General features: G+C 35.1%; 1 protein-coding gene across 2 annotated transcripts in view; it reads right to left on the bottom strand.

The window, feature by feature from the left end:
* Positions 1-30: 30 nt before the first annotated feature.
* The window catches only part of LOC137403335 (serine/threonine-protein phosphatase 2B catalytic subunit 3-like), a 43,940-nt gene continuing 31,822 nt past the window's right edge, over positions 31-12,148 (bottom strand). Inside the window, exons 9-15 of one of the 2 annotated variants that reach the window (XM_068089426.1) lie at positions 11,892-12,017; positions 6,195-6,275; positions 5,337-5,375; positions 4,958-5,065; positions 4,455-4,539; positions 2,696-2,793; positions 31-538 (exon numbers count right to left, since the gene is read on the bottom strand). In XM_068089426.1, coding sequence (XP_067945527.1) covers positions 423-538; positions 2,696-2,793; positions 4,455-4,539; positions 4,958-5,065; positions 5,337-5,375; positions 6,195-6,275; positions 11,892-12,017 — 653 coding nt within the window. In that variant the 3' untranslated portion in view covers positions 31-422. The remainder of the gene's footprint in view (positions 539-2,695; positions 2,794-4,454; positions 4,540-4,957; positions 5,066-5,336; positions 5,376-6,194; positions 6,276-11,891; positions 12,018-12,148) is intronic. The other variant, XM_068089427.1, reaches the window with a different exon arrangement.

Below are 12,148 nucleotides of genomic sequence, written 5' to 3'. Positions count from 1 at the left end.
ATCACAATTTAATGACAAGGCATTTTAATATACATTGGTATAGAGTAAGTTATATTTGGTTCTTGTATATAAATAATACAGTAATTAAATTCCTTGTGTCATCGCTATTTCTCAAATGAGTGCTAAAGCATTCTTAGGTAAGCCATATATGGTGGCAAGATTAAAGTGGGGCATACAGAAAAATAGCTAAGATTAGGGGGCACTGAATGAGATTAATGCCCCTATATAGAGCTAATCAACTGTACAGATGGTGTTGATGATCAACTGGGCATTCGAACTTTTCCATTAGCTCTACGTTATGACTAGATTACAGACATCACCATGTTTTGCGTTTGGAGTCTGCGTTAATGATATTACAAATGCTTCATACAAGTAAAAAACGCAAAAGAGCTAGCTAGAGAGAGAGAGAGAGACTAACAAAGCTATTTCTTTGCCTGTGAATTATCGCGTCTGGGTGGCATGCGTTCATTGCTTTTGTCTAGACTTCTTGCTTCTTCAAAGCTCGCAATTTTGTGATTTGGTGATACTCCAGTCATAGCTGAAATATATTCAAAATAAGACAAAAACCAATTGTCACTTTCAGTAATGTGGTACAGACAATTTTTATTGTAAAGTTGGTAGAGGAATTAGAAAATATTAATATTACAGTAACACAATTTAATGTGCAAAAATGAACTAGCTAATACCCTATTTTGAACTTAATAGTACCCAACTTTTGAACTTCCTTTTACAAAGGCTCTTTTGGCATTATTTAGTGTGTTAAAACCCAAAACCTACCAAAAAATATGGGCAAGAGATTGGAACTTTATTGACTACGTAATGTGAAAGCGCGAAAAAATCCCCTGGTGTAACAATAAGTGTTTGAAGTCACCCATGCAGTCATGTTAATGCAGTCACCCATGACAACAGAAGACTTGGTGGAGAGCTTACTTCACAGTTAGACCTTGAATACATCGTTACTAAACTCATGTAAATTGAAAAGTTCTTAAGATTAGTTTTTGCACACTGGATGGATAGCGGATGATTACAAAACTAGTTCCTCACTTCGAAGTGAAGGTCGGTGTTTCGAATGGTAACAGCGATGAATAATTTTGACAGAAACAAGCCATAAAACGAAACCAGTAAATATAATATTGCTCATAATGATAGAGAGCTAACTAATCGTCTTCTATGATGGTACATTAAAACTAGCATTCATAAATCTATCTACTATACTGTATTATAAAACTTTGATCTAGTATTCTTAGACTTTCGCCCTGAAGAACAAATATAGATGGTAGTTCAACAGTAATATAGATGGTAATTCTTCAAAAAATGATTATTACGTATGAGTCAAACTCGTGACCTTAGGTTAGGTAGACATGACACACTACCACATGGCCACTCAACCAGATTTATTGCTTGGAGACTAAAAGAGGAAAGTATGAAGTGCTGTTTAATTAAATATAAACACTACAACCAACCTATATGAAAGAGAACTTATACACATGTACTGTTCGACAAAACCATTTTAAGAAAATTCCCAGAACATGTTAAAGATTATATTATGTGTAGAGTCAAATATTTGCTCAAATTTTACATGTTGAAAAATGCTCATGTTGAGTTCATCCTAAGAATGAGTTTGGCTGTAGAAAGTTTGAATAAATTTGATGCGCACTTGCTTTCAACCCTTTCCGTACCGAAACTGGCTATATTGGGATAAGTTTCACTTTTAGATAAACTTCTTTGAAATCTTTTGTTTGTAAATTTTTATTATAACAAATAATTAGCGGCTTGAGTGATTATGAGTCTGCACTACTATTTTGAGGCTAAATTTGTGCTTAGCACGCATGCGCCACGTACATGTGGCTACAAGTTTCTCTTTCTTTACTCTAAAAGTATGTATTCTAAATGGCAACGCGTAAAATTTATGCTCTGCAAAAAAAGATTAGAAGACAATATGTTAATATTAGAAGACACGGTGGAAGATACTGAACAGTCTGAAGAAAACTAAATGAGTTCAAACGAAAGCAACCATCAGAACGCAACTGGTGAAGCAAATGATACAAACAGTTTTGTTTAGAAAATGTTAATTTTTGCATTTTAATATGTAATTATAATTAAGCAATTATAATAATGCATTGTTTTTGCATTATAACTATTGTTTGTTTATGTCACCTGTTTTTAATATACATGCATATTTGTAGTATTTAAAAGATTTGCACATAAACAACCAGTTTTTGCTGCAAACTGTAGCAAATATATCAATGAGCTTTTATGTGACATTATTAAATATAGATATAAATAAAAATATGCTTGCAAATTTAGAATAATGAAATAAAAACTTAAAGCTCCAGCTTTTTGCAGTGCAGCTTATAAGATCTCTAAAGGTTAATTGCATGCAATAGAGAAATATTAACTTGTAGATATTTCTCAGATTTCCAAAGCATATTTATTTTAGAGATCTCTGACCAGTTAGAAGTAAGTTATAGCAGCTTTCTTGCATCCATGTCGAACGATAAAATTATGCAACTGAGAGGCCCGGTATGCTGGACAATTCCAAGCCGGATGTGCTCAGTAGTGAAAGGGTTAAAAACATATGTGAGCCTTTTTTATATCGCTGCCATTATTGGCAGCAATCATGCAGCGCCTTCATAATGCTACAACATGGCTACAAACTCTTGCTACAGAAAGGTGGAGGTGGTAAAGCACGCACCATTGACCATTGACTCTTTGCCGCCTGAAAGTGCTCCAACTGGCAGCATACCATTCGGAGTGAGCCCTTTGAGTTGCAGAACTGTTTCACTCTCCTCTCTGTATAAGAAAGTGCCATATCTTGAAGACATGACTAGGTGTTGCTCAGAAGTAACAAGATCTGTATTATAATTTTGCTTTTATACAATCCAACAAAATTGTTGGATGGTACAAAAGAAACATCACACACACTGAATCACCATGAAACAAAATTCAGGCAAACCAACTAGTATTTCTATCAACAACTAGTTGTAGCCAACTTTAACAAATAAGCAACAGTATAAATATTAGGACAAACAGAAGCATCTGAAACGAGAAGAAACAAGATTACCTCATGGTATGTTTCATAAGAATATTACCTCATGGTGTTTCATAAGAATATTACCTCATGGTATGTTTCATAAGAATATTACCTTCTGGTATGTCACATAATAATATTATCTTCTGGTATGTCACATGATAATATTACCTTCTGGTATGTCGCATAATAATATTACCTTCTGGTATGTTACGTTAATATTACCTTCTGGTATGTTACATAATAATATTACTTTCTGGTAGGTTACATAATAATATTACCTTCTGGTATGTCACATAATAATATTACCTTCTGGTATGTTACATGATAATATTACCTTCTGATATGTCACATAATAATATTACCTTCTGGTATGTCACATAATGATATTACCTTCTGGTATGTCACATGATAATATTACCTTCTGGTATGTCACACTATATTACCTTCTGGTATGTTACATGATAATATTACCTTCTGGTATGTCACATTATAATATTACCTTCTGGTATGTCACACTATATTACCTTCTGGTATATTACATAAGAATATTTGCGGTCAATCACACAATATAGTTCAATATCGGTTTTGGTCACAATTCATACCAAATGACTGTTCCAAATGCCAATTGCTGAATTTCTAACAAAGATTTTCGCATTACAAATAATTATAATCCATCGCAAAACTGACTTATTTAACCATTTTCACACTATTTTACACAATGAACTACACTAAAGAGCGAATAACATATAAAATGCATATATAATATATAAAGTGCACTGAAATCTTAGGAAATACTATATTGATATAAAATTCAAAATTGAAAAATGTCTTGCTATATTCACAGCAGGTCCTCCATTTTTTCCTCAGATTTTTGTGTAGAATAGTTTCAAAATAACTTGTTTTATTTTTAAAAAAAATAACACACTAACTACATAAACCGCAATAAACACGTCTTTATACAAATGCACCCTCGAGTATTTTGGAATGTCTCGGGGGCGTTGAAGTTTCGAATCTAGCTTCCGCAAAAAAACAAGTATCAAATTTTTGGTTGGATTCCTACTTTTTAGATACACAAGACATTTAAAACCTGCGGATGGATTGCATATTTGTTACTTTCACACATTCATCAGCAGCCAGAGATCTATGGTACAAACTGAGAAAGTGAGCAGAAATCAGAAACCATGATTTCGAACAAGTAAAATGAAGCGAATAAGCGAACTGTTACTGAGAGGTCGGTAGGAGTTGAGCTACCTCAGCAGGGAGTACACCTTAAGCAGTCTAGAGACTGCTTGCACTTTGAATCTCAATTCCTCCCTTCTGCTAGGCGTAGTTTTAGGTCTGAGTAAAGCTAAAATGAATGAAGGAGGGTGAATAGAGATGGATGAGGTAAGTTACTAAATTGCCTAGCTAGGGTCGGTACCTGAGCACAGTAAACACACGCGCCATCTTTCCAATTGCCCGCACTTTGTTTCGTATCACTTCTCTGCGCGCAGCCATGGCTGCAGCTGTAACATAAATGGCAAAACAGAATGAACTTTCACACGCTAGAAAAAAAGATGAAAATGCATACATAGAGCTGTCAAGAAGAGAGGGGATGACATGTTAGACAGCAACAAAGGATATCAACGCCAAGGTGGATACTATCGGTACGACGCGGCTGTTTATTATTAAAGGCAATTAACAACGTCATGCATCATCTCTGCCACTTGAAGCTGCCTAAAAAGCAACGTATTAGCAGTTAAATGGATAAAACCAGTGCGAAGTAGAGTAACAACCACAGATATCTCCACGACACAAAGCAAATCAAAAAATCTGCTTGATTGTTAGCACAGACACGCACTGCAAAGCATGTACTGTTTGGTAGGACAGCAGCAGCCACTTAAAGTCACAAGGTCATGGCAGCAGCACATCACAATCACTTACTACGACTCGTCAGCAGCTGTGGTGCTATAACAGCTGACCGACTAGCGACGCCTCTCTTATTTACTGATGATGCACTAGTTGGGCCATCTTGTTCATCCTTACCCACATCTACAAGCGCCAGCTATGAGAGCTCACTTAACACACACCTCTAGCGGGTTCTTATGCATGAATGAAAAAAAGGTAATGCGTGCATGCTCGATGTAGCAATCAAATAACTTGACCACGCCCTAAAAACATGAGAAGCATATCATGAGAATGGTTAGAGAGGGGGCGAGGGAGAAAGAAGGAACAATAATATTATCGTAGGTGAAATGGAAAAGGCTCTGTAGAATGCATCACTCTAACTCTATTAGACCGAACCGGCATACATCTATGTTACCTTTTGCAGCCGAGTCAGCTTCGCTGTCTGTAGATTCACCTGCATTAAAATTGTTATGCACGGCGTACATAAATTATTCATGGAAGTCAAAACAATGCAGAAATACTGTTGGAATATTATGTACAAAGATGGAAAACATATAAATCACACGCAAAGTTATGCAACGTGAAAATACAACTTTTGACAATGGAAAAAGGTAACTCTAAAATAAGACCAAATACATCGAAGTTGAAAATGGATGATTCCAGAAAATCATTATGCAATGATAAGTAAGACAGAGTCTGCCTCCATGTAGAACAATACTTCAGTAAAACTGCGGGTGACTGTACAGACTCTCTATGAACACATTTTTAAGATTCAAATGACAAACTAAATACAAAGTAGAAGACAGGTCTGAACGGTTAAAAAAAGATAATGAATGCATATTGTCATAAAAATGCATGACAAACAAAAAAACCAAGACCACATTCAGTTGCTGCAATGATAACGCTGCCAGCCATGTTAGCAATTTGCATTAACCAACAGTGATGACATTTCATTATTTATTACCTTTGACAACGAGTAGGAGTCAATATATTATGTGTGTCCAGTAGGATCCCAAGAGACGCTCTTGTGTGCATATATATATACACATAAGTAAATGCTCACGTTTAAAGAGGAAAACAGGTGAGTAAAAGGCGAGTAGAGGGCGAGTGGAGGGTGAGCAGAAGCGAGTAGAGGGTGAGAAGCGAGTAGAGGGTGAGCAGAAGCGAGAAGAGGGTGAGAAGCGAGTAGAGGGTGAGCAGAAGCGAGTAGAGGCAAGCAAAAGTGAGCACAAGATGCAGTTGATATTATCAATAGAAGCATGTCTATCCCTACCGTCTATCTCTCCATCTTCTTCCCCATCACCAAGCTCCTCATCCGTACATATATTCAGTACATTAACTAGCATCTCTGTCACTGCAAGTAATAACGACCTATACAAATGCACAGTTAGTCCATCCACCTAATGTCATTATTATTGAAATTGAATTTACAAAAAAACAACTGCGCCTACATGTATACGATCATTCAAAGTAGAGTTATAGATCATACTAACAAAGGTAAAAACCCAACTTGCCTCCGCACAGTATTCGGACTGTTCTGGCCTTGAATAGTTTCACATTTTGCTAATAAAATACTGCAAGGATTTTACTAGTGAAAAGGTGATATATATATATGTGTGTTTGTTGGCCTGTCATCCGTATGTCCAGTTATAGTGATCAAGTTATAGGAATGAAAAAACCACTTCACTTAGAATTTAACTCGAAAACATCTGCTTTGCAGACAGGCGCACTAACCACTACGCCACACAGCCACCTTGTCATACTGTGGAATAATTGTTAATTCTAGCACGCTTGAAGATCATGATTGTGCGAGAGATCAGGGTGCGTAATGATTATAAGTACAATTATTCGAAGATGGAGCAAGCTGGCTGCAGGACTTAGTGGTGTGCGCTTGGCTTCCCATATACATGTGTGCTTGGCGTGCATCCATTTATGTACCTGTTCGATTTCTGTGATGTGAAATTTTTTTTCTAAACGCCTAGACGGAAGGACGAACATGGCTCTTATTACGGTAGACCAGAGTAATCTATAATGATTATATATGATAGAATAGATTAGATTATTATGGTAAAGGTTTAGACTAGTTTAAGTGACTCAAATTCATTGGTAAAGAAACAGCCATTGGGAACTACATCACCTGCCACTGTCTATAAGCTGTTTTAAATCTGGAACGAATGTGTAGCATAATAAGTAAGAAATGTTTTCTCAACAAGCTGTTTTAGCTATACCTCGAGCTGTCAAATATTTTAATTATGCATCGGCCAGAAAAACACAGAAATGAACAAACACCTTTATTTAAAGTTAGATTAGTAAATGTTGCACTGTATATGTTGATTAAAGACCAATTTTATAAGCAAAAACATTTTTGATTACCGGTGCAACCTGTTCCATTTATCTAGTTAACGACTAAATATAACAAAACATAAAAAAAATTTTTTTTGAACAAGTTGCGTTTATTTAAAATTTATGTATTCTAAGTTAGACTAGTTGATACACCGTATGTCTCCGCATATGAGCCTATTCTAGAAAACAGCACTGAAATCAAGGAATTTATAAAAATTCGCATATTCTATTTATAAACTATAAATAAATGAAAATTCTATTAATTATACAGTAGTATAATTCCAACATGAAGGCTATTTGCTACATTTTAACCATTACATGTACATGTATTTGTAATTTAGAGAAATATCATATCAGAGTTTTGGAAGACTCGCAACGTTCAGACTAAGGGATTTATACGGTAACAGTGGTTTCTTCGTACAAAATCTTCTATTCGCACAATGGCTTCCGGAATGAATTAATTTCGTAAGCAAAAGTTTCACTGTACATATGTCCGAAATATTTATTGGCAAGTTTTTTGAGCTGTGGAACGAATTAAACATAATACAGTGTATTTTCATAATAACATTTTTATAATAATATTTGCTCCAACACACCGTAACTTCAACATATAAAGCAAATATCGGAGCAAATCATATTTATAAGTCAAGGTTTGACTGCGACTAGAAATTTCTATTAACCACTCACAACTGCAAACCCAACACTCATTCATTCCAAACAAGCGGATTCAGTATTAGCGCTGGATGGGTAAAATAATATCAAAGATGGTTGCCCACTACTTAAGTTTGATCGACCAATAGTGGCCATCAAGGAGCCTGGTTAAGTTGCAGGTACTAACACAGCAGATACATCTACCCATAAAAAGGTCTCAACGAAACACTTTCTGCTGATGGTAAGGGCGTGGCATTCTCCTAAACTCTCCTCGAATTAAGCAAATTAGCAGCGGCACGATGACTTATTAAAAAATTCTAGGAGTTTGTGTTAATAATTGCGAGAAGAAAAACTTATGAATTTATCTCTTTTGATAGATCTATCAGTAACTTTAATAAACGCAATAATAACAGTTTGCAATTGGGGCACATCAAAAATTGGTGCTTCAATTTTGCAATAGAAATGTAAAAAAATTGAAGAACAAATGAATGTACATTTCACCCCCTACGCACAAACATGCACAGTAGCGATTTGTTTATTTTAAATTCTTGTTGAAGAATAACCAATAGCAATAATCGCCTGCGCTTGATTAATCTATAGGATATATAATCAGCATTTGTCTAGTCCCAAAAATGGTTGACTCAGACAACTACACTATAATCAAAAGTTGCTTCCTCATGAAACAGTTTATAATCATTAGGTACAATTGCCATGAGCAGTAATGCAGGCCAATGATAAAATGGATATATTTTTGTTATACACCGTAAAACCCCTAATTGAACGTCATCTCTAGTTGAACACTACCTCTATTTGACCACCACTGAGAGAAGGGTTGAAAAATAGAGCGCCCACTCTTTAATTGAATGCCACCTGCATTTGACCGCCACTTGGACAATATTTGGCCTTTACGAACTCATAATATCAATTGATCAGTAGAAAATCGTCCACAAAATCATCATGGATCAGTATTAATAATTAATCGTTTACATTAATAACAATCAATTCTCTCGTTGTTCAACTCCAAAGCTTTACGATTTTTTGTTAAATCGTTAAAATATTGAAAGCAATACCATATAAATAATTAACAACGGTGTCAAGCTACTAGTAGTTCTTTGTCTAACGCAGTCTTGATACTTTGAAGTATATGTATATAAAAACGGGTTCCATTTACAATGATAGATGAACGACTAGTTTTAGGGTAAAGGTTGCCTTTAGCAACTTTTACTCATTGCATTTGTGCTAAATGCAACATGTAAAAATATTGCTCCGCTAAAAATTGTTTGGACTAATATCGACTAGTTCAGCAGTGCAGAAGAAGAGTTAAGGTCAGAAGACATTGTGGGAGGTATTGGACAACCAGAAGATGTTCGTTCCATCGAAAGCAACAATCAGAACGTAGCTATCCGAGCAAACGATGCAAATCTTTTTGTTTTAACAACGTCAATTTTTGTTTCTGCATGTGATATAAGTATGGTTCGTTTATGTCACTTGTTAATGAATATATATATATATATATATTTGTAGCATTTGATCGATTATCATTATATAACTTATAAATTTGCCGATTTATAGCATATTATTTAATAGCATCTTTGCGGTTATGTTAACGCGGCTTACAATGGATCAACACTCATAGCTCTTCTATTGCACAGAAAGTCTGTTCTGGCTGCAAACTGTAGCAAACATCAATAAGTGCTATGAGCTTTTATGCAACATTGTTAAATCTATATATATATATTACTCAAAATTGGTCGTATGTGTATTTGTGAATTCGTCGTTTTGATTGTCCAGCTAGAGCTATTATTATAGCATTACGCACACACATTACGATGCGCCTGTTAAGAAGTTTTGATCTAAGGCGTTAATATACATGTATTCGATATGCCGTAACCAGACGCTAATTATTTTAGCAATACGCGCACACGTTACGATGCCCCTATTAAGAAATTTTTTTCATAGGGTTCAATTATTATATATGGGATCAAGGCCAATTCTTCTACGGACATTTATGGGAAGAGCTTCGACATTCTCTTTCCGTTCGGTCAGACCAAGACAGTACGACATCTCATTATTACATTTGCACCAGTATCGATTGTGAAGTTGTTTTTGTAGTTTTTTGTGTAGTTGAAATAAATTAAGAGAAAAATAAACACAACTGTGAAGATTTTCAAAGTTTGTCAAACAACTGTAACATTCAAACTTCATATCACGAGGAAAATGTTTTGTGCAGGTCAAATAAAAAAATAAATAAAATGACTATAAAATGGTTTAGATGTAAATGTGAAATAATTAGCAAGTAATAACTAAATTAAGTTGGTTTTGCTGCGATTACAATAAAAGATGATTCGGTAATGATATAATTAATACGAACTGACAAAACAAAATAGAAATCCTGAATATATAGAATCAATAATAACAATTCCTTGCATAGAAGTGTGTGTGTATAAAAAAGGTTACTGTCCCAGCAGAAGCTATTCATCAAAACTTTTCTCATGAGATGTAGTTTGAAAGTTAGAATAGCAAATGTTATTATACGTTAAATACAAATTAATTTTCTGACCAAAGACTTTTTATTACCCGAGCAACGCCGGGTAGCACAGCTAGTAATGATATAAAATAAAAATATGTCTTCAAATTTAGAATGAAATACAAATTGAAAGCTCCAACAAATTGCAAAGCAGTACACAGGCTATAATATCATCGCAGGCTAATTGCAAGCAATAGATATCAACTGGTAGAAATAATTCTCGGTTTCTTAATGCATATTTATTAAAAGGTCTTTGACAAGTTGGAGGCAAGTTAGCAGATTTATTGCATCCAAAAGGTTTAATATCGCTCCACCGGAAAAAGAGGGCAAAATATAAGCGACATTCGCTTCGCCCGTAAAAGGGCTAAATTTATCTTCCCAAAATTCTGACGAGCTGTTTGAAAAATACAACGCCAACCTCCATTTGAACGCAGCCTCCAATTGATCTCCACTAGAAGGGAAGGGTTGAAAAACAGAGCGCGATGGTGTTCAATTAGAGGTTTTACGGTATATGCAGCTATCTACATGACTAACTGAGAAATGTAATGCTTTGGGCAACACATTACCATGTCATTTTCTGTGGTCAGATGATTTGAAAGTATCAAGTATAAAATAGTCTAATAATCACCATAAAAATAAAATCACTGATATAATTAAGCGCGAGTGGTCAATCCATCAAATTCTTCTGACATTCACGATCGAGGAATTAAGTTTATTAACACAAAACGAAATTATGTCACTTTTACAATAGCTCAAAAATCAGCTGGAAAATCAGTTGAACTTCTGTTGAACTTTTTAAAATTTATTTAAATATTAGAAAAATGGCAAATGGCATACGCAAGACGGCATACCAAGGTTTGCAACTTCATCTTCATTGGTACAAAATGCAAGCATAAAGAGATGACTGCTGTTATGTTACTAATTAGAGGATGCTTATAAAGTTTAGTGTAAATATTCTCCGTTGCTTTCAGTTTTGTATTAATATAGGAGATATTATTACATTATTTGTTTAGCTCAGTGTACAATATCGTAATTGTTCGATGTTCTTCAGACAGACACGCTTAGTGATCCTGCGATACGATAACTAAACACAACCACAAAGCACAAAGCACAACAAACCATCCTGCAATATAATAACTAAACACAACCACAAAGCACAACAAACAATCAAAGACTAATCAGAAGCGCTGCGAAGGACTGGCAATAAATGTTACAGAAAAAGTCAAAAACGAATGATAGCAAACAGTGGTGAGTAAGCCAGTAAACCGTTGACAAGCTCAACATCTGACACGTGCAGATAGTCAGACGAAAAGTTTTCCAGACACGTTAGTTACCTTCGGCCAACTAAACTGTTATGCCCGGGCATAGCTAAACATTTTTGATGTTTCGAGTTTTGATGGTGTATCGAGTAGCGATTGAGGACAATCAGACAGAAGAGCATAGTAGTACCTTTTTCACCAACAAATGGAAGTGACCAGGTGAAGACATCCATAAAGTTGGGCAACCAATAAGGATGCGGAGAACAGTTAAACTGGCGAATGTTCATCACATTGTTCTCATACTTGAGGATAGCAGCTGAAAAAGGAAATGATTTGACGAAATTTCAAAAGCAGATGATCTAAACTGACTTGGATAAGGCTTCTTGTTACAAGTGAGGAGATAAGTTGGGAGAAGAACAAACAGTATATTGATAAACAAATAGAAGA

The sequence above is a fragment of the Watersipora subatra genome, chromosome 1, assembly GCF_963576615.1.
Source record: "Watersipora subatra chromosome 1, tzWatSuba1.1, whole genome shotgun sequence".
Classification (NCBI taxonomy): Eukaryota; Metazoa; Bryozoa; class Gymnolaemata; order Cheilostomatida; family Watersiporidae; genus Watersipora; species Watersipora subatra.
The sequence above is the reverse complement of the archived record's forward strand: the minus strand, read 5'-3'. Positions and strand labels throughout refer to the sequence as shown.